This window comes from Macrobrachium nipponense, chromosome 33 (assembly GCF_015104395.2).
Source record: "Macrobrachium nipponense isolate FS-2020 chromosome 33, ASM1510439v2, whole genome shotgun sequence".
NCBI lineage: Eukaryota > Metazoa > Arthropoda > Malacostraca > Decapoda > Palaemonidae > Macrobrachium > Macrobrachium nipponense.
Genome location: NC_087219.1, coordinates 1,120,701 through 1,148,313, shown reverse-complemented (window position 1 = coordinate 1,148,313; position 27,613 = coordinate 1,120,701). Strand labels below are relative to the sequence as shown.

Sequence of the window (27,613 nt, the reverse complement as noted above, 5' to 3'; positions counted from 1 at the left end):
GCCCTGGAGCCCCAGCGACACCCGCACCTGGCAGAGATTGTCGCCTGCAGCAGGAGCACCTGAGGAAGCAACAGTCTGGTGATTAGGAGGAGTTCCCCCTCGTGCAGGGGTGGGGGGGAGCCCCACCCCGAGCGAACGGAAGACCCCGAATATAATGCACGCCAGGGCACCTCGCGCCCTCCTCTACGCTCGACAGATTGGGCAAAGAGAAGGACCGAGAAACCCCCCACGAAGAGGAAGGCGCCATACGCGGGAGCTAAGCCGGGGGCAGGAAAGAAGAGGAAGTGTCCGAAACCAAGGGAGTCACTGGAGAGCTTGCGACGACTCCTTGGCAGGTCTACGCTTCCTCCCACCCTCGCACAGCACCCACTGCACCTCCGACCAATTTACACAAAATTGCATGGCTCGGTCCGAGGGCATTCACGCCTCCACACAAAGGACATGAGGATCTATCTCGGGGAAAGAGCGAAAGACCCCACACTTGCGGCCCTCCACACCAGGGCAAACTCCGCGGCTGATGGGGTGGGGGGGGGATAGCTCCATTGCACGAGAATCCATAATCAATGTAGTGAAAAGTAATAAAGAAAGTCACGTACTTACAATACACTTTCACTACACTGACAAACCAAGTTGAGAAACAACACACAACCAAAGCATACGACGATGAAGCGGGCAGAGAGCAATGACGAACACGTCCTCCACCAACGCGGCCGAAAGCAAAAGTGATTCTTCACCTCCCAGTCGCGCTGCGTGCGCACTGTCGGACAAGCAGTTAACTACCGAACTCCCTTGTTCGAAGCTTACGACCATCCCAGCTGCCGCTAGTTACCTTCCTATTGTTAAAGGACCGAAAGGTTTGTATTACCTTCCGGAACAAACATTATTTTTGTACTTTATGAATGTGTTGTTTGGCTAAGTATTAAATATTCCTTTTTTTTTGTTTTTCACTTGCAGTTGCTTGAGAGTGATAGAGTGGACTCCCCTTCACCTTCATGACCATAGTTGTTCAGTATTGGCTTCGACTGAGAGAACTTTATCGAGGAACAGTGAAAGGAAACAAGGCCTCTATTTCCCTTCTGAATGTTTGCCTTGCTTTGCAGCAAGTATTATTAACAAATTAGCTGTGTGAACCAGTCTGATTATCCAAGTTCCCAATAGAAAAGGATAATACAAGACAATGTCAAGTGATTGTGTAGAGGTATCCCAAGGACATTTACAAAAAACACTTAAGAGCAATCAGTGTGTAAACCAGGCTAATAGTGTTCTATTTAAAGAAAAATGCATTTATTCTCAAATAATTTTTGCTGAACAACCTCAAGCAGACATGACAAAGATTTATCTTTCAAACATTGGATGTTTAATGAATTAGGTTTAAGTTCTTTAGGTGATCGGGATTGTATTAAGTTAGGCTAAGTTATGTATAGGAGGATACGTTTGATGAATTACAGTAATAAGGTTAAGTAAGTTTCCATTCTGTAGTTTAAGGCAATAAATTAAGAAAAGTCAGTTTCATTTATATAGTACCTTCAAATCTGTCCCATTATCCTGTTCTAATTGTGTAAGAGAAAAAAGGCCCCACCAGTAAACCCCTATGAGCTTCACACCTTGAGATTTTGGGAAGGAGTTCCTAAAACTTCCATGGCAAGACCACATGAGGGCTTATCAATAATTAACTCTTGTACAACTGAGCAAATTTATTTATGATAATAATTATAGTTCATTTCAAAGCTGAATCCTGAACTTCTACTTTATTATGGTATAATATAAAATGGACAACTATATGAAGTCAAAATGGTAAGTTGAAGTTAGCCAAACTTTTTCTGGGGACAACATTAATTGCAGCAACAAAAACTCAGGGTTGACATGCATACAGCAAATGTCATCAGTACCTCAAACAGTTCACTATCATGCTATATAATTCCAAAAAGGCAAGGTTTATAAGAAGGCTACAACAAGTATATAAATAAACTACCTAACATTAACTAGGACAGATAACTGTATGCATATGGCTTAACCTGACAACAAATTCAAAATAGTGGAATCAGCATCTTGCAACTAACTCATTAACTTATTGGTATATGTTGGATTAAGGAAAGTTTTGAGGATTAACTGCCAAGTATGGGCACCAAATGGGCATGAAACTTGGCAGGGTATGGTGGGGACCCCTAAGATGGTTTGTAATGGGGTTTCATCCAACCTAACCCCCTCCTTTGTAGGGGGTGGGGGTGAGAAAGGATTCCCTGAAACGGAGCAGTGTCTAGCCGTGAAACAAGGCTGGTTATTCCCGTAGACTTAGTTACTTTACGATTTTTCATACATAATTTCTGTACAACTTCCCCAGAGAAAGTCGCAAATATTTCAGCTCGGACACAATAGAAGATGAAAATTATCATCAATATCCGCAAGATTTTTTGAATAACTTAAATCCATCAGGACTGCCAGTGCACAAAATAATGTTGAAGAAGTACTGCCCGGTAATGTTGCTTCGGAATTTCGATCCTGCCAATGGACATAATAAAAAGAAAACTGACTAGTTCCTACTTTCTACTCTTTTTTTGGAAGACACAGGATCATAAGAGCATTTATCAGTAGCCATAACGCAATGACATACAAGTTGCGTCTTTGCAGTAACATAATGAAAAGAAAGATACGTACTTTATTATTCGTATCACCATGCAAAGTAATTGACAAAGAAACGAACCAATCAAGATCTCTGTTCCGTTAAATGAAAGTCACCGACGAGAGAGACGAGAGAGAGAGAGAGAGATGAGAGAGAGAGAGAAGAGAGAGAGAGAGAGAGAGAGAGAGAGAGAGAGAGAGAGCCATTTAACGACATTAATGCACTACAATTTTATAATTTTATCTTGCTATCGAAAAATGAGAGAGAGAAAGAGAGAGGAGATAATTTGTGATTTGAGAGCTAAGTAATCCGATAATCCAATCACCGTCTTTGTTACTTGACTTACATAGAGAGAGAGAGAGAGAGGAGAGAGAGAGAGAGAGAGAGAGAGAGAGAGAGAGAGAGAGAGAGAGAGAATCATTAAAAGAGGGTAAACAATAATGAATATGAACTTCTTTACGTTCATTGATCGTCCCTTCACTTACTTTGAGAGAGAGAGAGAGAGAGAGAGAGAGAGAGAGAGAAGAGAGAGAGAGAGAGAGAGAGAGAGAGAGAGACTATTCGTGTAATCGCCCCTATTTTAATATTGCTGAACAAATAGTAGATATAAATTTTTCACTTCTGCACCCGTATTTCATCACCCATCTACATTTGCTAGTGAATTTAATTCTGACACCAAAGCCAAATATCTGAAATCATCTTCTCTCAATCACCTCCCAAACTTATTCTATTGAGAGAATAACCCTAATCATTTCTCAGGAACTTTCTTTCCCTTTGCTTTCATGCTCAAGATTCTCATCATAATTTTCCATTTTTTCTAGACACGACAACTTCCAACCTTCAACCTTTAGCCATACTCATTCAAACTGAACACTTTTGTTCTTCCATTCCTTGCATCTGAGTAAAGTAATGGCTCCAAGTTTCTCACCTTTTCTCTTTTAAATAAAAAAAAGGATGAAATTTTGTATTTACCTTAAGGATCTCTGTGAATCCAAACTTATTCTCCATAATGGTGTTCTTTTCTGTGTCCAGTAACGCAACCACAACTAACAAGTGGAAATTTGGGCAAGGCTGACCAGTCCATAGCACTTCCCATAACCTGAAATAACATAATTCACATTATTACTTCATGGACATATGAATTTAGTAGTACTGTATAGTTAAACAAATACTTAAATGGAGATTTTTGATAGCTTAGTCACTCTCATGGTCCCCTCAAGGCTTCATAAGATAGACCATCTAAAGACAAAATTCTTGTATAATTGGTCTCGGCCAGAATAGTGCTGTGGGCACAGTGACAGAATATAAAGGTCTCAGGATAGGAGGGTTGTACATCCTGTCCTACAGCAACTCCCTAGGTTTTCACTACATTCCGCCAACACAGATGTGACAACAGGATGTATGTCTACCATCTTCCCCAATCCACTCTGGCAGGTCTAGTTCAATAATCCCCATGCTTTGCAATGGAAAAGTGTTCAACTATGCATTTTTCTACCAAAATATGTAATACCACTCAAGCTAAGTACTTAAGTTTCAAGACCCAGTGAAAAGTTTTACTTCCTTAAAATTTTACCAGATAGGCTTATATTTGTCAAAATGGGAGCCAGTAAGCCTCTTGCAAAGTACTGTGTCCTTCCCTGTTTTTTTTTTTTTTTTTTTTTTAACCAGAACCCTTTTAAAAAGGGGCTACCATAGAGAAAGAAGGCTTTATTTGCCACCACTCTTCAGCATCCCCATGTACTTATTTATTTAGGAGCTCGGGAATGAAGAAATTTTAACTGGTGACCTACCCAGATGATTGGCTAAACAGGGGAGCCACCAGAGACAAGTGCTGTCAAAACCTGAGGGTAGCAGTCGACAAAGTCCAGTCAAAAGGTTTCTTAATGGAACTAGTCCCACTGTACACCCAACAGACATTTTCTGAGGCTGGAGCTTTGTTTAGATACTCTTTGTGGCCAAAAGTCGCTTACCAACAGCACTCAAACCAGAATAAGGAAGGACCTGAGAAGATCCCTTGCACAAGCAAGCTTTTCCAGCTGCCATTTGGAACAAAGTCTGGGCCAGTTTTGCTTTAGGCCTTTGGTAGATCCAACCCTCAGATTGTAACTGTAGGATTTAAACAGAGTCTGGCTCTCACATGCCAAGAAAAGGCTTATGATCACCTTCCTAAGATGGGGAAGATACTCTGTCCCTGGACCTTGAAGGGGTCCCTGGCAAAAGACAGACCTGACTTCACCATTTTTTTGAGTGACAATACATAAGTAGGCCTCCTTGACAGGTTGGGGAGGACTGTCAGATGGGGAAGAAGGTCACCTGTTCTATGGGAATGTCACTCTACCTCAGAAAATCAAGCCTCCAAAAAGGGACCCCACATTTGGTAAAATTTCAAGGAAGTAAAATTTTAGGCTCACACTGAACTCCTCTCAAATCAATGCTAACATGCTTCCACATCCGGAAGTGGACCCGTTTGCCAAGTGCAAGAACCATCAACTTCCACTGTCTCTGAACATCCAGGCAAAAGCAAGAGATGCATTCCTATAAGACTGGAATAAATGGAGGAAAATATGCAGTTTTCCTTCACTGTCCCAAATTTTGAAAGCTTTGAACAATCTACATATACTAACTTTCAATGGAACTGCTTGTCCACAGTGACCCTGAATTAGCCAGTCATTGGTTCCCTATTTCTTCAATAACAGGTTTGAGAATAGATTCCATTGCTGTCTGCTGTTCTATCCAAGAGAGGAGAAGTTGTCGACGCATCCTCTCCTTTCTGGGCCATGACCTTCACATGTGGATTTCTACATCTACCGTGAAAATTATTTGCCTAACATTAGTAGGCACCTAGCACAAAATCTATTGACATCATCTATTCGACATACCAGTCCATATGGAAAATGTGGTTAGATTACCTCCACACTGAAAGCCCAGTTGAAATCTGTTGAAAGTTTGATATCTTATATATCTTTTGAAGTCAAACACCTTGTCATTATTATAATATCAGGGTATACAAGGCAGCACTGGCAGAACTGCCTTGTGGTTTTTGAGTTGATTCTAATATAGAAATTGTTAATCCTGCTTTCCAGTCTTTTACACTGCACAGGTCAGCTCCTTCAAGGTTTTCCATTACCTGATCCACGAATAAGGTTCTTAGTGACTGTAGTAATTGGTTGGTCTATCTTATGGATATTTGGAGGGACCATAAGTGTAACTCCTTTGAGGACTCGGCAGCTACCAAAAATAGGTTCTTCCTATGTAAAACTCTTTTATACGCCACAACAGATTAGATATCTGTAATTATGTAATAATGAATATGAGTGTAAGAAAAGACTTGATAAAGAATAACCATTACATTATTAAATTTAACAGCTTATCCTCTAAGAAAAGCTTGAAAATGAGGATTACCAAGACACTGGTATCTCTCTAAACCAATTTCAAACAAGGACACCTCTTCATCACTTCACCTCTTCTTCAAGTACACCTCTTATTCCTTATAAAGCAATATCACCTTGGCACATTCTTAGTTACTGGCACATTAAGCACTAAATTCAGGGACTCTCCAGTTGTAGTGGAATGGTGTTAACATATAAATAACCAGTACTTTAAAAATGCCATACCTCAAATGACTTTTAACATATAAATAACCAGTACGTACTTAAAAAATGCCATACCTCAGAGTGCTGGCGTAATTAAGCTCTCTCTTGAACCGTACCAAGAGCCATCTAAAACAAAAATAGAAGTTTGCAGACTCCCGAGCTTCGAGGTAGGACATGAGCTCTGGGTCCACCACCTGTACCAGATGATGCACATCCAGGAGTTGTTGCTTCATCCCCGACTGGTCCATGTCAAAATTACGGTACTGGAATTTGAAGTATAAAGATGATAAGGAATAAGTATGTGTAACTGAATAATGTAAACTAAAAAAGAAAATTATGATATTACAAAGCTCAATTGATTTTTTTTAGTAATAACCTGTTAAAAGCCACAAAATTGTAAGTGTCATATACTTACCACCATGTCCATGTAGCCCACAAAGCACCAAAAAGCTGTAGGTTCATTCTGTGTGACATAAAGGATTGGCGCAAGGAGGTCACTCATACCCTGGACATAGCCAAGGTCAAAGTTATACATGACATAGGTCATCAGAATGTCATGAAGTAACACTACATTTGGGTTGTGTTCCCCTTCAAAAAAGGGGTGGTTCCTGTCCGTTCGGTTCACATCTTTTTCTGTCAAGGAAATTATACCTCCAGTTAATGGCTGGTATTTCATAAATTCATAATTATTCTTCCAAGCTTTAACTATGATAGTCATCTTTTTCACCAACAAAACAACCTGCACATAATCAAGACTAAATTTTCCATATTTATAAATCTGCAGGGTACCTGTAACTTCTGATCTAACACATAACTTCTGATTTAATATATAACAAATGATTTGGTATTATAACTATCCTGTAATTAATATTTATACATAAAATCACATATTTCTCAGAAGCTAAAAGCATGTCACCACTATCAACAGCAATGAATTATCTAGTTGAGCTCTCACCCACATCAATGACAGAATAAATATTCCATGATAAACTCAAACCTATAATTGCACAAGAACTGAATTAAAACATACCAATGAGACTTCGGCGTTCTTTGAAGGCACTAAATCTACTCTCTTGGTCTAGTGTAATTGTTTTCCACTGTTGTTTCATCGTGAAGTACAAGTTCTCCTTCTCTCTCTTGTTCTCCTCTCTCTGCATGTAGGTCGAATTCCACTGGTTGTGACCCAAAAGGTAGCACCACAATTCTCGTCGAAGATTTGGATGTATCCCCTATGTGCAGAAACCCAGTTAAAAATCCCTGTGCCTAGCTAATTATTTTGAAGTCCATCAAAACACCTCTCCCAAGGATTATGGTTCCAGTAAAAGACTGATGCAAAAGGCAGTATTATTCATACAAAAACTTAACTTTTGGAATCATAAAATAGAGACGCCTTGAACCTTCAACTACACTTAACATCCAATAACAGACAAAAAGAGATTTTAATTGTATTACAGACATTAAAGCAGCATAAAGTATGGGTCATGGAAATCATAAAATCCCCTTAAAAATCATTTAAGCAATCAAAAATCCATGAGAATGATTAATAAGTACAGGCAGTCCCCGGGTTACGATGGGGGTTCGTTCTTGAGACACGTTGTAAGCCGAAAATTGTCGTAAGCAGGAACATCGTCAAAAATCCTAAGAAAACCTTACTTTTAATGCTTTGGGTGCATTCAAAACTATGTAAACTGCATTCTTATTGCATTTTTCATCAAAAAAACCTTCAAATATTGATTATATTGCATTTTTGGAGTCATATTTCTTCTGCCAGATTAGCGTTGTAGGCGGCATAACCCTGGAACATGCGTCGTAACCCTGGAAATAATTTCTGATGAATATAATTGAAAAGCTCCTTAACCTCGGAACGTCGTAAGCCAAACCCGTTGTAACCCGGGGACTGCCTGTAGTAAAAAAATCTTAAGTTTTTGGAAGTTGTTTGAAGTCTCTTCGATGGAAAAAAACCTGGTTTTTACTCTATACCTCAAGAATAGAAGGCTTCAAAATGCTACTCATACACAAATACCCAGTGTAAAACCTTTGCTTCTGCTGAATAAACTATTTTTAAATTGTCTCCACATCTGAAAGATTTCCAGCAATTTATAAAAATGAGAATACATTTATAAAGTTGACACATCCTAGATAACATATTAAGGAAACCACTATATATAATGTAAAAAGCCTTCAGACAATAAAATACTTCAAGAAGTATTTTATTTTCAAAATGAAAATAAACTGTGAATGGGTCTTCTATATAACTCCACTGAAGTAAACTTGATTAAAAATCCACAAACTTAATTTTACACAACCCCCTTCATCGCCACCACCACCATCACCTACATTGCTGTGTGACACAAAGGGCCTCTGAATTAATTCAGTCACTATAGTATTTCCTGAGGAATGTCTTCAACAAATATTTACTCATCTCTAACACCCCTTTCACATAGCTTTTATCCAGTCTCATATAATTCTCCCAAAGGATTAGGAGGAGGATAAGACCAAGCCATTTCATACTTTAACGTTTCCTTTATGATATCATTTCTCTCTATCCTGAAATCTGACACCCGACACTTAATTTTAAATTTAAAAAAATCTTGTAGATATATTTCACTGTCAAACCATAATTCTTGCCTGCATTGTAATCAACACCATACTGACTCATGCATAACTTACCCCTCTGAATATTCTTTGTTGTAATGGCTCAACATCTAGAATTCTCCCATCATCATCTATGTATTGCTGGAATTCATCATGAGTAAGTGGTGACAGTCTGTCGACATCAGGCCGTTCAGCAAGTTTTCCCTTCTTGGTTAGCAATTCATAACCTTTAAACAAATGTAATGTGTTTTAGGAGCAATACACCTGACTTTATGAAAAAAGAAACCTTCAATTCACTGGAAATATTCAAAGCGCACTTTTCAGACATTACAAATCTTATCTTCAAATGAGAAAAAATGCTCAAGGCAAAATAAGTTCAGACAATCTGTAAAGCAGTCAATTTAACAAGCATAAATAATTTACCTGGTTCCAGAACTTCAAATCCATTGAGACTGTGGAATATCTCAGCAACATCATCTTCCCCATCTGATTCTCGAACATATCCATCGACCCCATTATATACTGTGAGTAAAATAAGCATAGGATATAAAAACTAAAATGATACATCATTTTGCAAAGACTTGCAAAATCTAGTTCTAAACTGCAACATTATATGTTTGATTAAGTGATGCAAACCAATGATTGAGATCTCACTGTGGCATTCTCTCTGTATTCAACATCACAACTCCATATCTCCAAAAGGTGTAATATTATCAAGATTCCTTCCCACCTTTAGTTCCATCTACTATCATGTTTTCAATACAAGTAGGATCTCCTTGTTTAATATAATTATAACAGGAACAGCTTAAAATTACATAGACCTTCAGGTCACATGTCTACTCACACAGGGCTCACCATGATTTCATTCTATTTGTATGGCATTTAAAAATTTATACAATTTCACCTAATCAGACAACCTGGTGCTGCTTAGCATGAAAAACAAAGCAAACTGATGAAAGCACACTGTCCTTATAAGGAAAATTGTTGAAGAAAGGATGCTAATAAACAAAGATGCGAATTACTCCTGAAATTTGCTTAAAACTGCTACCTGCATCAAGACTTTTAAAGAACTTGGCTAGTCCAAGCAATGCTTTCAACTACCTGACTAGAATAGCAAATGCTGGCTATATCTCACTGAGTATCTGTGTAAACAGCCCAAAATACCTATCATTGCAACAACGAGAATATTTGTTAAGGATTTTACCGAGACTACTTATCAAGAGATTACAGTACAAGCAATTGTGAAGATTGTACTTGGTGAACAGCAACAGTTTCATTACAGTGAGAGGTAAAGCTGATACTGCCTTTATAAGACAATTACAGAGAAGAGGCTAGAAGATAATCAGAAGTTCTACTGTGCATTTATAGATCTAGAGAAGGAGTAAGAATTACCAAGGGAATGTTTTGGCATTTATGTAACTGGAAAGTGCCTAAAAAGTGGTAAGGTTGGTTGTATTTATGTAGAAAAGAACAAGGACAGCAGTAATATCAGCCTGTGGCATAACAGAAATATTTGACATTTGAAGTTGAAGTTCATTCACATCTAGGACTGATAATGGCCCACTTCTATTTGTCCTGGTTATGGATGTAAGGAGTGAAGAGATTAGAAATGTATATCTATGAGTCTCTCACATGCAGATGACCTGGTGAATATTGAACTGACTGAAGAAAAATTGCACTGACATGTAAAAGTGACGTTATGGTGCCCTGCAATCTGGGAGAGGATATGTTACTTATACCAGAAAACATTTCTAAAAAAGGTAGAGAATTTTAAGTATGATACTTAAAATCTACTTTTAAGCCAAGAGGAGGGTGTGGAGCTGTTTGAAAGCAGGCTGAGAATACCAAATAAACTAATGTACTGTAATAAAAACCTACTGTGCTATAACCAGACTAATGATAGTGTACAGATCAGAAATATGGGCATTAAAACAAAAGTTGGAGCAAACTTGGGCATTAAAACAAAAGTTGGAGCAAACTTAAATGAAGATGCCAAGATGAATTTTAAGCACCTCACTACACAAGAGGCTAGAAAATGCAGAAACTGAGAAAGGCACAATTGCAGGAATAATCACTGACATTATAAAAGTTACAAGTGAGACAGTTTGGGCGGCATGTGGTAAGGACGAGTGAGGAGGATGGTGTGGAGAGAACATGTGGTAAGGATGAGTGAGGAGGAAGGTGTGAAGAGTGTTTGGATGGAGCCCGTTTTGGGTAGAAGTTTGAGAAGGAGGCACGGGACTAGATGGCATGATAAAGTGAGGGAGGATTTGAAGAAGACTCAACACAACCGACCCTCCACCTTAAAGTGCGACTGCAAATTAACCTGCGACATACAGTAATCCTGCAATGTCAGGTTTCAGCCTTTCTATATCTTAATGTCATCTGGAGAATCCCCAGCACCCCAATATTTGTATAAAATAAATATATACAATCAAAAAAAGATGGCTGGCAAAACTCACCAGGCAGAAAGAAGTGTGGGTAATGCCACTTACAGGCATAAACAGTTTTTTATCACACTTTGTTCAACTGTAATTGTTAAATTAGCTCACAATTAGATGCAATGGGTACTGCAAGTCCATACCAGCCGAAGACTCGATAAAATGTTCAAGTAGCATTTCTCTCTCTCTCTCTCTCTCTCTCTCTCTCTCTCTCTCTCTCTCTCTCTCTCTCTCTCTCTCTCTCTCTCAGTAAATATACATAGCACATTACATATTTAAAAGAAGTTTTAAGTAATAGAGCTTATGACAGCCTAATGTTGTTGTGTGCTTGCTTGCCTTTATCTTTTTCTCTCTGTTATTCTTTACACAAAAAAACAAAGTCCAACCCATGTCAGCACTTTCCTATGATGGTTCTGCATTCTTGACATTTTGAGCAAACACTTGGTGAAATCAATGAGAGAAATACTACTAACAAATCAGCCATATACATAAACTCAGACACCACCAAGAGACTGCATCCCCAAAAACACTCTCTCTCTCTCTCTCTCTCTCTCTCTCTCTCTCTCTCTCTCTCTCTCCCGCCCACTCTCTATCTCTCTCTCTCGCCTCTCTCTCTCTCTCTCTCTCTCTCTCTCTCTCTCTCTCTCTCTTTTTTCCTGGATATTAGCAACTTTGTATTCCAACATCTTCCAATGCTGTCCACCCAAACCTTTGTTTTATGATGCCTGTTACATTCTTCTAAGATTTTCTTCCTAAATCTATCTTGATTCAGTTATTACAAATATCTACACAGTATTTTGAACGTTAACTTTTGTACAAAGACATCTGAAATGAACACAGGATGATGAAAAGACAAGCATCCTGTTCTAGTATTTAATCACATTAGCTTTACAAGCAAATTCAAAAAGTGATGTAACAAGCAACAATAGTAGGTTGTCCTTATATTCAGGTTACTGGCACAAAGCCAACATGAGCTGAAGCTGCACAAAATCATTTGCCTTCAAATCCATTTCACATTACGTACTAATACGTTAAACTACCAAAGAATCTTCACAGAAATTTGGAACAATCATGACAATGGAGGGAAATGATGCCACATGCTCAGTCAAATGATGGGAAGTTTAACATATACTCAGCCACATAAATAAACCATGAAGAAATGCAACAAATTCAACGTTACTCCACTGTAGCACAAAAATTGCAACAACACTAAACACACTAACTTACTATAGTAAACCATACTAAAAAAGATTGGAATTGTTCAATTAGTGGGGCAACAACAATCTGGCTTAAGTCTCCAACAACAGAAAACCCTCATAAAGTGCAACAGCCTGAAAAAAAATTATCCTGATAACCCACCTGCAGACAAGACATACCTTCCCTAACATGGCAATGGAGAAGCTAAGCCCTATCAAAGGAGAGGTCTGTTACAACCTAACAAATTTGCATTTACAAGCAAACATCCCTAAAAGCAAACACACCTCAAAAAGGCATGAACAAGTGAACATGTTTATCTTCAAAATAAATGGCACATAACTGGAAAAATGCATTACTTCTGACTCAGAGTAAGGTAATGACTAGGCTAACTCTTCAATTTTACCTTGTCCTCTTGTTGATAGAAGGGCCATCCTGAAGTACTCCAGAACATAGTTGGCACATTAACTTCTGGACACTGATCAATTGCTAACTCTCCACAAATACTTGAATTGTTAGAAAGCTATTCATGACAGCTTACCCTTTACACCTTAAGTAAACTATCATAAGAAAACACTTTTGAGCTGTCCAGTATAAAAGTCTTCCTCTGAATTCTGACTGACTCAACAGTGACTGGGGACAACTGGTATCCAGCGCTTGTTAAGCTACACTAAAGTTTTCTCTTGGAATTCAGACTGACTCATCCATGACCTTCACGCTTCTGGCTTCCAGTTCACACCCTCTCATTCAAGGAGATTTCAACTGTCACCACACATTTTCTGCAAGTCATGCAGTCTCATACAATTTACTTCTAGTAGACTTGTATCTGGAGATTCATTAAATGATTCCTTTTCATATACTATATGACTGTACATTAAGATTCCTTTTACTGTTACATACTGACCAATTTCTATTTCTATATACACTACAGTATAAAAAATCTATTCAAACACAATTTCTGAATACCATACGATGCTATCATAAAAAATATGTAAACCAAAATAAGTAAAAATTAATTTAGATTGAACAGTAACAGACTGAAACTTATCAAGATTTAAAATCAAGCTAAAAGAAATATGAAAAATCTTAAGAGTACTGAATAATATTATAAGCGCACGTAGTTAGACAAAAAACAATTTCCTTAAGCTACTTAAATGACTATATAAAAGTATAAACACCAAAAACTAGCACATCTAATAGACATTTGTAAATATGAAAGAACTGTTTGGAAAAAAAGAAATGGAAGTCAATGCTACAACTACACTACTTTCCATTAGTAAAATAATTACAAAACCATTACCATAATTAGAAAACCATTACCATATGACATTCTTTGTAGCAACCCTAATGGCCCAGTTATAATTTTTTCTTATTTTTCATCCATTTCCTTCACCCTCTTCAAACTTTTATCAGCAGCACTCACATTTTTTGCTCCTACATGGTCTACCAATAGGAGTTTCTATAAATTTAATTCTAATATAGTTTAAACATTTTAACATTTTATCTCCATCTTAAATCATTGTTATTATTTTATTATTTCATAAACTATCTCTTAAAAATCTTACTCTATATTCTGTAAATTGTATTACTCGGAAATCTTGTCATACATGTGGACGGACAGAAATCAGAGCGTGTTTTACAGGGCTACAAAGTCAAAACTACAGAGCACCATTTCTAACCCTGCTAGGAACAATGGTCTCGCCTAACTTACACACGGCATCATAGAATTTGGAGAGTGTACTGACAGTCGTGGTGTACGGATCTCTCTTCCAGTTGTTAAAGAACCCCCAAACTCTCTGCTGCGCATTACCCCAGGGAATTCCACTCGGCCCACCTCCCCCTCCCCATCCACCCGGTCCTCGACGGTCTGGCACCAAGTTCAGGGCAGAAAGCTTCTCATCCGTAGAGTTCTGCTTCTTGTCAACAATCAAATAGAGGTTGCTGTCCTTTTCAGATCTGCAAAAAATTTTCAAAAGATATTAAAAGCTTTGTTCCTCATACTTATAATGCTTCAATTTACATAAAAAATAGAATGTATTACATATCCAATTCACCCCTTTACACATACAAGCACAGCAACTCATGCATACGAACTGAAGAATTTTAATGAAGTATAAAACTATGAGCAGCCAAAACAATATGGAAAAGTATGAAGACAACATCTTGGATGTTCACTCACACTCATGCCCAGTATATTCTTTTCCTAATCTGCTGGTGAACTGTGGTCTCTAGACTAACCCTCAGGAAGTTGTTATTTTATTATGGAACTGGTATTCTTATTAAGAAAGTCAAATTACGTAATACAGTAATCCTTCCCAGGGGGGGGGTGTTCAAGGACAACTCCTTACCCTTCCCCAACCTAACCTTGTCAGTACCACATATCTGTAAACATTCAGAATGCTTAAAAACAACCACCATCACACTTCAAACTGAAAACTCTATGCAAAAGGAAATTATTCATCTTTAATCCCAATACAGGCGGCCCTCGGTTAGCGGCAGGGGTTCCATTCCTGGCCGCCGACGTTAAGTGATTTTCGATGCTAAGCGATTTTAAAGCCTACAGCCGCTGCACACCTTTCGAAACTCTAGACCAGTCAAAGGCGCCGTAATGCCACAATGGCGCAATAAGTAAAATTATATTTATGCAGCATAGTACTATAGAATTTACTGTACAGTATATTATAGCATTATAAATGCTGTAAAGTGAAAAAAGCCTAGCTTTAATCCTTTGGGTGTCTAAAATATGTAAAGATATAATAAGGTTTATACAGTGTACAGGTAGCTGTAGTGTCAAGTTACGATAATTTGTCTTACGATAGTCCGATTTTATGAGACCAAATTACAATAGCCTAACTTTATCCATCTTCTAGTTACATAAGTTCAATAACAGCAAAAGAGAATGATGAAAGTATGGTTTTAAAGTTATACTCGTTGCGTGAATGTGTGCAGCCATGAACGACCAAACGAGAAACGACCTTTTTTTTTTCCCTAAGTACAACCGAATTGGATAACATCCGTTTGGCTTGTATTTCAATCATCGTACTACAGCACACTATTATGTAGTTGTTATAAATGGGGTTATGTATAGAATAGAACTGAGATATCTTAATGTAATAACTTTATTTGCTATAGATCAAAGATCAATAGGGAAATACTGTTAAATATAAACCTAGTTACTAAAACTCCAGTAAACATATGCCATCAAACACAACCGTAGATAAAATTGAGATAAAATCATTTTAACCCTTAAACGCCGAAGCGGTATTTTAAAAATCGTCTCCCGTATGCCGGCGGCGTTCGCAAGTGAGCGCCGAAGCTGAAAAAATGTTTTTTTCAGAAAATCACAGCATGCTTTATTTACAAGATTAAGAGTTCATTTTTGGCTCATTTTTTTTATCACTGCCTGAGGTTTAGTATGCAACCCTCAGAAATGAAAAAAAAATATCATTATCATATATAAACATTGGGATATATGACACAGCGAAACAAAAATTTCATATATAATTTATACAAATCGCGCTGTGAGCAAAACGGTTAAAGCTAAAGAGTTAATTTTTTTTATGTATTGTACACTGAATTGCGCTCATTTTGGTATATAACACATTGTAAAACAATCAAGGCAACACAGAGAAAATATCACAAAATGATGCATGAATTCGTAACGCGCAGACGTAAAAAAAAGCAGGTAAATGAAGGTAATTGATTGAGTATTACTAGACTGTAAGTGTTGTAGCTTACAAATGCAGTTTTCGACCATTGCGGTCGAGTTAAAGTTGACCGAAGGACAAATTTTTTCTATTTATTGTTATTTATATGAAAATACTTCAAAACTGATAAAAGCTACAACCATGGGTTGTTTTTTGTTGTATTCTACATGAAATTGCACACATTTTCATATATAAAACTTTATGTAACGGCTAATTTAAAATGGTGCAAACATTACGACAATCGGACGAAAAAATGTCTGATTTTTTCGGAAGAGTTACCGGGCGGACGTAAGGAAAAAGTTTATTTCATAAATTCACCATAAATCGAAATATTGTGTTATAAACTTCCAATTTGCTGCAAAATTAAGGTAAATGATTGAATATTACTAGAATGTAATAGTTTCAGCTTGCAATTGCGTTTTTAGACCATTTCGGTTGAGTTAAAGTTGACCAAAGGTTGAAATTTTGGCACTTAGTTATTTATATGAAAATATTTCAAAACTGATAAAAGTTACAACCATGGGTTGTTTTTTGGTTGTATTCTACATGAAATTGCGCACATTTTCATATATAAAACTTTATATAACGGCTAATTTAAAATGGTGCAAACATTACAAAAATCAGACAAAAAAATTTCTGATTTTTTTCAGAAGAGTTACCGCACTGACGTAAGGACAATGTTCTTTTTTTCATAAATTCACCATAAATTGAAATATTGTGCTAGAGACTTCCAATTTATTGCAAAATAAAGATAAATGATTGAATATCACTAGAATGTAAGAGTTTAGTTTACAATTGTGTTTTTTTACCATTTCGGTCAAGTCAAAGTTGACCGAAGGTTGATATTTTGGCACTTATCGTTATTTATATGAAAATATTTCAGAACTGATAAAAGCTACAACCATGGGTTGTTTTTCGTTGTATTCTAAATGAAATAGTGCACATTTCCATATATAAAACTTTAAGTAATGGCTAATTTAAAATGGTGCAAACATTACAATTGGACAAAAAAATTTATGATTTTTTCGGAAGAGTGACCGCGCGGACGTAAGGTAGTTTTTTTTCATAAATTCACCATTAATCGAAATATTGTGCTAGAGACTTCCAATTTGTTGCAAAATTAAGGTAAATGATTGAATATTACTAGAATATAAGAGTTTTAGCTTACAATTGCGTTTTTTGACCATTTCGGTAGAGTCAAAGTTGACTGAAGGTTGAAATTTTGGCACTTATCGTTATTTATATGAAAATATTTCAAAATTGATAAAAGATACAACCATGAGTTGTTTTTCGTTGTATTCTACATAAAATTGCACACATTTTCATATATAATATTCCATGTAACGGCTAATATAAAATGGTGCAAAAATTATGTCAAAGTGACAAAATAATTTCCAAGATGTGTTGCTGATGCTTTTTAGTGCAAAAAGAAAGAAATTCGCGCTTGCGCGCCTGGGTAACGATTGTAAACAAAACAACGCCTTGATCCGTGAGCTCCCTGCATCCCCCAAGGTGCGTGATTCAGAAGTTTTTGCCTAGTAGGCTTATAACTATTTTTCCGTGAATTTTTAAAAAACCTTTTTATATTAACGTACCATACGTCCAATCGGCGTTAAAGGGTTAATCAAAACTACTGTGCTTGAAAGAATACATTTTACTGTTGGTTTCACTCTGATAAAAGATAATAACGTAAAGTTTGTATTACGATGTTGCAAAGGAGAATTGCGAACGGAGTCACATAATTTTTTTTGCGCAATAAACATGCCGCCAACGTAATCTGTTAACGAAAAAAAAAATAAGTTCTTCACATTCACAACGAGACATATTCAATTCATATTTCCACCTAAAAACACGTTGTATAAGGAAAAATAACCTTGTCTCATATAAGTCAAGTATCTATATATTCGTTTATGCTAATTAGAAGCAAGAGAATTAGCTCAGAATTGCGTTATGGCAAAACAAACTCGTATTCGCCATCAGCTGATTTCAAACCACAACGTTGGCTGCTCAGCGGAATACTGGCTTAGATTTGCCGTAGTATTTTATAATACAATAATATGAGAATACATACAATATTATTGGATACAGTGAAGTAATGTACAACTTTTTAAAGGATTTATGGAAAAGATGCATAATTAATAAAGTAACCATGCATTTTTCAGAACAGTGGCGGACAAGAACGAACATAAAAAAAACATCCCGAAAACGTGGAGTGTAGTTACAAAGGCTGCATTAATTTGTATCATATTTATGTACAAAAATAAAAATGAAGTTTTTATGATAAAACAAAGTTTAATGTATACTTACCTGGCAGGTATATATATAGCTATATTCTCTGTTCCACCTGGCAGAAATTTTCAAAACTCGCGGCAAACGCTAGTAACCTATTAGTAGTTCATGCAACCACCACCCCGTTACCGTGGCGCTATTGCTAGGAACCGTTCCCAATTGGGCCAGATTTTCTCTGAACCCTGTCTCCTGAGGGGAGGCGGGTGGGAATTAAATTATATATACCTGCCAGGTAAGTATACATTAAACTTTGTTTTATCATAAAAACTTCATTTTAATGTATGACACTTACCTGGCAGGTATATATATAGCTGATTGACACATTTGGAGGTGGGTCAAAGACAGCAACATTCTTAGAGTATAAAAATATTATTAAAATATTATTAAAACTCTAGGTTCCTTACCTGCTAAGGTAGCTCTCAACAAGGAAGTGTCCTGTATGTTGAAGAAGCTAAGACTGGAACTGACAACTGGACGTGACCAATGTGTTGACAGATCCGTACAGCCCTCTTATGCCACGGCATTCAAGCTAGTAATAGATCATTTACCTGAACTACACACACACCATCACCGGATAATACTAACCAGACTGAGAAAAGTACCGCACACTTTTCTCAGACGACCAATAAACACAAACACCATCACCTAATAAAATCAACTAGCTTAAAAGAAGGTTATGGGGTAGTAACTCCTTTGCCCAATACTGTACCCGAGGACACGTATGGACCTAGCGTCTGACAATTATCAAAGGTTGTCTGAACATCCCTAAGATAATGAGACGCAAATATTGAATTAGTTCTCCAATATGTGGATTCAATAATTTCCTTGAGGGCTAAATTCTTTTTAAAAGCTAATGAAGTCGCCACTGCTCTGACTTCATGAGCCTTCACTTTCAAAATACCAAAGTTCTGCTCTTGACACAGCATATGAGCCTCTTTAATTAACTCTCTCATGAAGAAGGCTAGAGCGTTCTTCGTCATGGGTCTGCTGGGGTCTTTAACTGAACACCACAGAGCATCAGACTTCCCTCTGATACCTCTTGTTCTTTCCGTATAACACCGCAACGCTCTCACTGGGCAGAGAACTCTTTCTTGCTCGTGACCCACTAACTCAGCCAAACCCAAAACTTCAAAGGATCTTGGCCAAGGATTAGCTGGATTCCTCATTCTTGGCCAAGAAACCGTCTTGGAATGAACACACTGCGTTGCCATGTCTCCATCCCACCTTCTTCGATATGGCCTGAAGCTCACTAACTCTTTTAGCAGTTGCCAATGCTACTAAAAAGATAGTCTTCTTAGCAAGATCTCTCAGAGAGGCTTCCTCTAAAGGCTCGAATTTGCTAGAAGTTAAATACTTCAAGACCACATCAAGGTTCCAAGCCGGTGGCCTGCATTGTGATTGTTTCTTCGTACCAAATGACCTAATCAGATCTCGAAGGTCTAAGTTATTCGAGATGTCTAGGCCCCTGTGTCTAAACACTGAGGTTAGCATACTCTTATAACCTTTAATTGTCGAAACTGACAAGCGTAAATCCTTCCTCAAGTATAGAAGGAAATCTGCGATTTGGGTCACAGAGGTACTGGATGAAGACACTTTCCTGTTCTTACACCACTTCCGGAAATTGTCCCACTTCGACTGATATACTGTGATTGTGGAGGTTCTTCTGGCTCTAGCCACTGCACTGGCCACCTCTCTAGAATATCCCCTCGCTCTGACCAGACGTTCGATAGTCTGAACGCAGTCAGACCCAGAGCGAGGGTATTCTTGTGAAACCTGTCGAAGTGGGGTTGTCTGAGTAAATCTACTCTTAGCGGAAGAGTCCTTGGCGTATCCACTGTCCATTCCAGTACCTCTGTGAACCAACTTTGGGCCGGCCAAAACGGGGCTATTAAGGTCATCCTCGTCCCCTGGCTCTCCCTGAACTTCTTCATCACTTTCCCCAGTACCTTGAACGGAGGAAAAGCGTACAGATCTAAGTTTGACCAATCCATCAGGAATGCGTCGACCGCCACTGCTTCCTGGTCTGGGATCGGAGAGCAATAGGTTGGTAACCTTTTTGTTCTGGCTGTCGCAAACAGATCTACTACTGGACGGCCCCACAACCTCCACAGGCTCTGGCAAACCTCCAAGTGCAAAGTCCACTCCGTCGAGAGAACTTGTTCTCTTCTGCTCAACAGGTCCGCACCCACATTCTTCTCTCCTTGTATAAACCTGGTGAGTACCCCGACCTTTTCCTCTTCCGCCCAAAGCAGAACTTCCTTTGCCAGCTTGTAAAGGGGAAAGGAATGAGTCCCTCCTTGATTCCGGATATATGCCAGCGCCGTGGTGTTGTCCGAGTTGACCTGCACCGTCTTGTCTCGAATCAACTCTCTGAAGTGCTTCAAAGCCAAGAAAATTGCCATCAGTTCCTTCCTGTTTATGTGCCACTTTGTCTCTTCCTTGCTCCAAAGTCCCGACACCTCTTGAGGGCCTAATGTCGCTCCCCAACCCACGTCCGACGCGTCGGAAAATAAGACGAGGTCTGGGCTCTTCTGCTGAAGCGACATCCCTCTTGCTAACCTGCCTGGAGTTAGCCACCACTTTAATTCCTCCTTTACTTCGGCCGGAATTAGAAACTGGAAGGAATCCGGTTGTAATTTTCTTGGCCATGAATCCTTCAGGAAAAACTGTAGAGGTCTCATGTGCAGCCTTCCTAAAGAAATGAACCTCTCTAGCGAAGAGAGTGTTCCCAGTAGACTCATCCACTCTCTTGCTGAGCATCGGTCCTTCTTTAGAAAGTCCTGCACCTTCCGAATGCATTGGGCTTGCCTTTCGGGGGACGGAAAAGCCCGAAAAGTCACTGCCGATATCTGAATCCCCAAATAAACTATCTGTTGCTGGGGATCCAATTGAGACTTTCCCATATTTACTACCAGACCTAGGTCTCTTGCTAAGTCCAATGTTTGACTCAAGTCCTCCAGACATTGACTTCTTGATTGGGATCTTATCAACCAGTCGTCCAGATAAAAAGACACTCTGATCCCTCTTAAATGTAACCATCTCGCCACATTGGACATCATCCTCGTGAAAACTTGAGGGGCTGTGCAAAGGCCGAAGCATAGGGCCTTGAACTGAAAGACCCTGTCCTGAATCACAAACCTTAGATACTTCCTGCTTCCTGGATGCATCGGAATATGGAAGTATGCGTCTTGTAAGTCCAGGGTCGTCATCCAGTCCCCTGGACGTACCGCTGCCAGTACTGAATCGTTCGTCTCCATGGTGAACTTGGTCTTTTCTACGAAAATATTCAGTTGACTTACGTCCAGAACTGGCCTCCAACCTCCCGAGGACTTTGCAACCAGGAACAGACGGTTGTAAAATCCCGGAGATTCGTGATCCAGAACAGGCTCTATGGCTCCTTTCTCCAGCATGGAAGCTACTTGCTCCCACAGAACAGCTTTCTTCTCTAAATCGTTGTAATTTGCCCCGAGGGCTCTCGGAGATGTTGTGAGAGGAGGTCTCTTCAAGAAAGGAATCTTGTACCCTTCCCGAGCTACGTTGACAGCCCAGGGATCTGCCTTCATATCTTGCCAAACTTCCCAGAAACCTTGAAGTCTGGCTCCCACTGTCGTCTGGAGGACTGAGTTCTCATTCTTTAGAGGGAGTCTTGGCTCCTCTTTTAGAGGGAACTCTCTTACCCCTAAAGGCGGGTCGAGCGAATGTTCTTCCTCGAAAGGGCTGTTGCGAAGGCCTATTATCCTTTGGAGTCTTCTTCACTAACTTGGGTGGTAAGAACTTCTTAACTGAAGACGAGAGAAGATCTTGAGTGGCCTTCTGAGAAAGGGAGAGAGCTATATCCCTAATCACCTCTGAAGGAAACAGCTGTTTCGACAGAGGAGAGAACAGCAACTCCGACTTCTGAGAGTTCGAAACTCCTTTAGAAGCGAAAGAACACAACAGCGATCTCTTCTTAAGTACTCCTGCTGTGAATAACGAAGCCAGTTCATTCGTTCCGTCTCTCAGAGCCTTGTCCATGCAGGACATAATGCTCTTAGCTGTTTCTAAATCCTGCGAGTCCTCTTCTTCTAGGGAGTTCGCTAGTGCTCCCAAAGACCAATCCAAGAAATTGAAGACTTCGAAAGTCCTAAAAACCCCTTTAAAAAGATGGTCAAATTCTGAAGACGTCCACCAGACCTTAGCAGACTGTAACGCCTGTCTGCGTGAGCTATCTACTATACTGGAGAAGTCCCCCTGGGAGGAGGCAGGTACTCCCAGGCCTAGACTTTCTCCAGTAGCGTACCATACTCCTGATTTAGAAGCTAACTTAGCTGGTGGAAACAGAAAAGAGTATTTTCCCGCTTCTTTCTTCTCCTTCATCCAGTCATTCACCCGTTGGAGGGCCTTCTTCGCCGAAATTGACATCGTCATCTTCAGGAAAGAGGACTTCTTTGGAGTCCTAGTCTTGGAAAATTGAGATAAGGGGGATAACGGAGCTGTCGGTTTAAATTCCCCCTCAAAAATAGCCATAAGACGTGAAGTTAGAACCTTATAATCTGAAGAAGGTTCCGTATTCTTTCCCTCCATTAATTCCAATTCTTCTTCTGCTGAAGAAATGTCTTGGAACTCATTGTCGAGTTGACGCTTCGTTGACGGAATAGCGTCCTGCGGCCACCGAAGAATCTGCGTCCTGCCGCCTCTCGATGTCCTGCCGCCTGCGTCCTGCGTCCATCGTAGCGACGCCTGCTTCCTGTCGCCTGCTTCCTGCGTCCACAATTAGTTCCGCGTCCTGATGTTTGCGTCCTGCTTCCTCCGAAAGCATTTTCTTCCTGTGTTCTGCGTCCTGCAAAACCAAGCGATCGCTTGCCTTCCTAACGCTAGTGCGCCCTGAGTCCTCGGCGAACGCGTCCTTGTATTTCGTTTTAGAAGACTTAATGGGAAGGAAATCATCCTTACGCCTCGAAGATGCTTGCTCAGGCGGATCCCAGGACTTCACCAGAACTGCCAGCTTGGACTGCATCTCCCTTAAGAAACCCTTCGTACTATCCTCCTGAATGGTAGACGACGAAAGAGGAGGATTACGAGCGGGACTGCGACCTAACGGAGAGCGATCTTGCACTCTACCCGACGGAGAAAAACGAGGGGAAGATACACAAGAAGACGGAGAAGATTCTCCCATCGCCATACCAGGCCGAGAAGGACGTATAGCGCCAGTGCGTCCTGAGTCTTCTCTAGCACGAAACAACTTTTTCCTCTTGATCGGAACTGCGTCCCCGTCTTCTGAGGATGACAACACCTCAGGACTACTCCAAGTCTCACGATCTTGTCTCTCGAGAGCCGCTGATGTCCTGAAAGTCCTCTTGAGGGGGCGAGACACCATTGCGTACCGACGTTCTCGTTCGGAAGTCGAACCTTCCGAGGACGCACACTTCCCAGTTACGCCTTTTCTGCGGCGAACTGCAACAGCCTGGGAACTTGCAACAGGACTGTTCGAAGGGACGCCTGACCGCGGCAAAACCTCTCTCGCCTCCCTTCGACTGTCGACATGCCTTCTCCCTTGGGTCTGGGAGCTTGACAGAGGTCGGTCAGGTCTAGGAGCACGAGAGAGACGATCAGACGCCCCTCCACTACACTTTCACTGACATCGAAAGCACTAACTCTATCTGTAAGTCGCTGTATTTGTCGCCCATGGACGCAAGGGCAGCGAACACCTTCACAATATTTGTATCGTTCGCCTCCTCCGATAAAGCAGCGGGCGCAGGAGATACCTGGGGAGAAGGAACTACCAACTCTACATTAGAAGGAGCTGGAGAGGAAATACATTCACTCCTTTTACTAGAAGAACTTGACTTCTCACTACGAGAAACAGACCTCCTTACACGATCTTTCTCAAGTCTCTCAACATATTTCATAAATATCTTCCATTCCTTCTCTGATAAATTCTCACATTCAATGCATCTATTCTCCCAAGTACACACATTCTCCCTACACTTCTTACAAATGGTATGAGGGTCGACCGAAGCTTTCGGCAATCTTACCTTACACCCCTCTTTTACACACACTCTAAACATACTTCCAGAATCAGACATCTTTAAAGAACAATCCAAAGCGAATGCCAAGCTAACGTTTCCGAGTACAATACCAAAAATCCATGAAAAGTCAGCAACGAGAATGAAAATTCTAGCAGGGAACCACCAACAATGTTGCCGGTTCGGCTGGCAGAGAAAATCTGGCCCAATTGGGAACGGTTCCTAGCGCTAGCGCCACGGTAACGGGGTGGTGGTTGCCTGAACTACTAATAGGTTACTAGCGTTTGCCGCGAGTTTTGAAAATTTCTGCCAGGTGGAACAGAGAATATAGCTATATATATACCTGCCAGGTAAGTGTCATACATTAAAATACCCTATACGTAATATATTTTTATACACATTTTAAACATAAAAGTATTAACATTTACAAATCGACACGTCGATCGCTAAATTTGCACTCTTTTTAACTCTATATTTTTGGAGGAGCGGCAGACGGCAGCTTACAAGAACGAACATGAAAAAACATCGTATTTGATAACGTGAAGGGCAGTTTCAAAAGCTGCCTTTTTATCATATTTCTGCACAGAAATAAAAATACCCTATATGTAATACATTTTCATACACATTTTAAACATATAAGCATGAACGTTTATAAAATCGACACATCAATCGTTAATTTGGACTTTTTAAACTATATTTTCGGAAGAGCGGCAGGTGGCAGCTCACAAGAAAGAACATAAAAAAACATCGCATTTGATAACGAGTAGGGGAGTTTCAAAAGCTGCCTTCGTATCAAAAATACCCTATACGTAATACATTTTTATACACATTTTAAACATAAAAGCATGAACATTTATAAATCGACACATCCATATCTAAATTTGCACTTATGTAACTCATATTTTCGGCATAGAACAGCGTCAGAGGCATATATTTTACCCTAATACCTGTGTAATAACTCTCCATAAAAATACCTTAAAGTGCCTTATTTTTTTAATGAATATTTTTGGCGACAGCCGTAAAACCGATTCGCCGCTGAGCGACTGCGCTGTTAACCGCGGGCTGCCTGTATTTGTAACAAAACATACTGCATAAAAACTTTGGACAAAAAATGCAAACTTTCTTTTTCTCTCCCTAGTAAATGACACAGTTCAGTAGTAAGGTAGCCTACCTATCTTACAGCAAAAAATAACAATTTGTCGAAAATTGTATTTTTCCTAACCATACAAACCTGAGGTCCTTTACAATAGGAAGGTACTTAGCGGCAGCTGAACCGGTCGTAAACTTTTTGAACAAGGGGTTTGGTAGTTAACTACTTGTCCAGCAGTTAGCGGTACGCTCGACTGCGAGGCGAGGAGTCACTTTGCTTGAGGCCCAGGAAACGCAGAGTGAGGGGTGGCATGTAAAGGACCTAAGGTTTGTATAGTTAGGAAAAATACAATTTTCGACAAATTGTTATTTGTTCCGATAAAGTATACAAACCCTCGGTCCTTTACAATAGGAAGACTCACTTATTGGTGGGTGGAATCTGAGTCTTATGAACAGACTGGTGTTCGTCCTATCTTGGATTCCCTCCCTGGTCGTAAGAGCAGAGGGAGGGATCCTAGCCTCTGCCCAGCTGATCAGGGTGTGCACCGCAGGATCAGAGGTCAGACTTCTGGACCAAATTATAAGAGGGAGGCAAGCATACCTCTTATAATTAGCAAAAGCAAGAACTAGTTCCTACTTCAAGAGCCAAAGTAAAGTAATGGGTTTGTCTCTTGTTGGCTTCCACTCCCCCCTTTGTTGGGGAGTGGTGGATAAACACTTCTATCCCTACTGAAAGGGATAGAATGGGGCTCGGTTGTGTAGCTTACCTGCATCGGCCTCCTGTTCAGCGTAATGACGACCGTGGCCCTCTACCCACAGGTAGAGGGAAGAATGAAGGAGGAAGAGAAGCCAGTCACACTCTCTTTCACTCTTCCATGCATACACTCATACGAGGATGCGATGCTGTTCTGTCCGCTCGGGTGCTGGGTAGACTACACAACTTGTTGAGCAACCACCACGGGTCCCAAGGAAAAGGTGTCCAAGGACCTGTGGGTGATATCCCGAAGGTAAAAAGAAGTGAAGGTGGTCTGGTTGGCCCAAACCCCTGCCTTCAGTACCTGTGCCAGGGAGAAGTTCTTGCGGAACGCAAGGGTTGGACCAATACCTCTGACTTCGTGGGCTCTTGGACGAAGTGTACAGGTGTCGTCACTGTCAGCTGTCTCGTAAGCCCTCCTAATCACCTCACGCAGCCAGAAAGAAAGTGTTCTTGGAAACACTTTTTTGGTAACCACGGTGCTAACGAAGAGGCGTCGACACTCAGGCCTGAGGTGCCGAGTTCTCTTCAGATAGCGCTGTAGCGCCCTCACAGGACAAAGCAGCATCTCATCCACATCATTATCGGCGAAATCCTTCAAGGAGGGGATCGTGAAGGACTCGAACCAGTCGTCAGGGACCGAAGGATTCCGAGTCTTCGCTACGAAGTTTGGGACGAAATCGAGCATCACGAATCCCCATCCCCTGGAATGCTTAACGTTGAAGGAAAGACCATGAAGTTTGCCTATTCTCTTTGTCGATGCCAGAGCCAGCAAGAAGAGGGTCTTGAGGGTCAGATCCCTGTCTGACGACTCTTGGAGTGGCTCGAAGTCTCTGCGAGTCAAACTCCTTAGGATGAGAGTCACATCCCGCCCCCCCCCAGGGCCTGAGTTTCCTGGGTGGGCAAGACCTCTCGAAGCTCTTCATCAGGACGGAGATCTCGAAAGAAGAGATATCCACACCTCGCAGTTTAAGGACTAAGGCCAGGGTGGCTCTGTAGCCCTTAATTGCGGAGACTGAGAGGAGCTTCTCTCAGCGAAGAAAGACGAGGAAATCCGCTACCTGCTGAAGAGAGGCTCTAAGAGGAGAGAGACCCCGTACACAACACCAACCACAGAAGATGGACCACTTCACCTGGTAGACAGCCGCAGAGGACTGTCTAAGGTATCCGGCCATCTCTGTCGCTGCGCTGCGAGAAAAGCCTCTCGCTCACAAGAGATGGTGGATAGAAGCCAGCCATGAAGACACAGGGACTCGACGGATCGGTGGTACTATTCCACGTGTGGCTGGCACAGAAGGTTGTGCCAGGGGGGAACCTCTCTCAGCT

At 40.2% G+C, this 27,613-nt stretch overlaps 1 protein-coding gene across 3 annotated transcripts in view; it reads right to left on the bottom strand.

Moving 5' to 3' along the window:
* Positions 1-27,613, bottom strand: part of LOC135202921 (TBC1 domain family member 15-like) — a 114,269-nt gene that overhangs the window by 26,868 nt on the left and 59,788 nt on the right. For all 3 annotated transcript variants that reach the window (XM_064232381.1, XM_064232382.1, XM_064232380.1), the window contains exons 6-12: positions 14,155-14,399; positions 9,232-9,330; positions 8,884-9,035; positions 7,244-7,442; positions 6,629-6,846; positions 6,289-6,476; positions 3,593-3,719 (exon numbers count right to left, since the gene is read on the bottom strand). In XM_064232381.1, the coding sequence (XP_064088451.1) occupies positions 3,593-3,719; positions 6,289-6,476; positions 6,629-6,846; positions 7,244-7,442; positions 8,884-9,035; positions 9,232-9,330; positions 14,155-14,399 (1,228 nt within the window). The remainder of the gene's footprint in view (positions 1-3,592; positions 3,720-6,288; positions 6,477-6,628; positions 6,847-7,243; positions 7,443-8,883; positions 9,036-9,231; positions 9,331-14,154; positions 14,400-27,613) is intronic.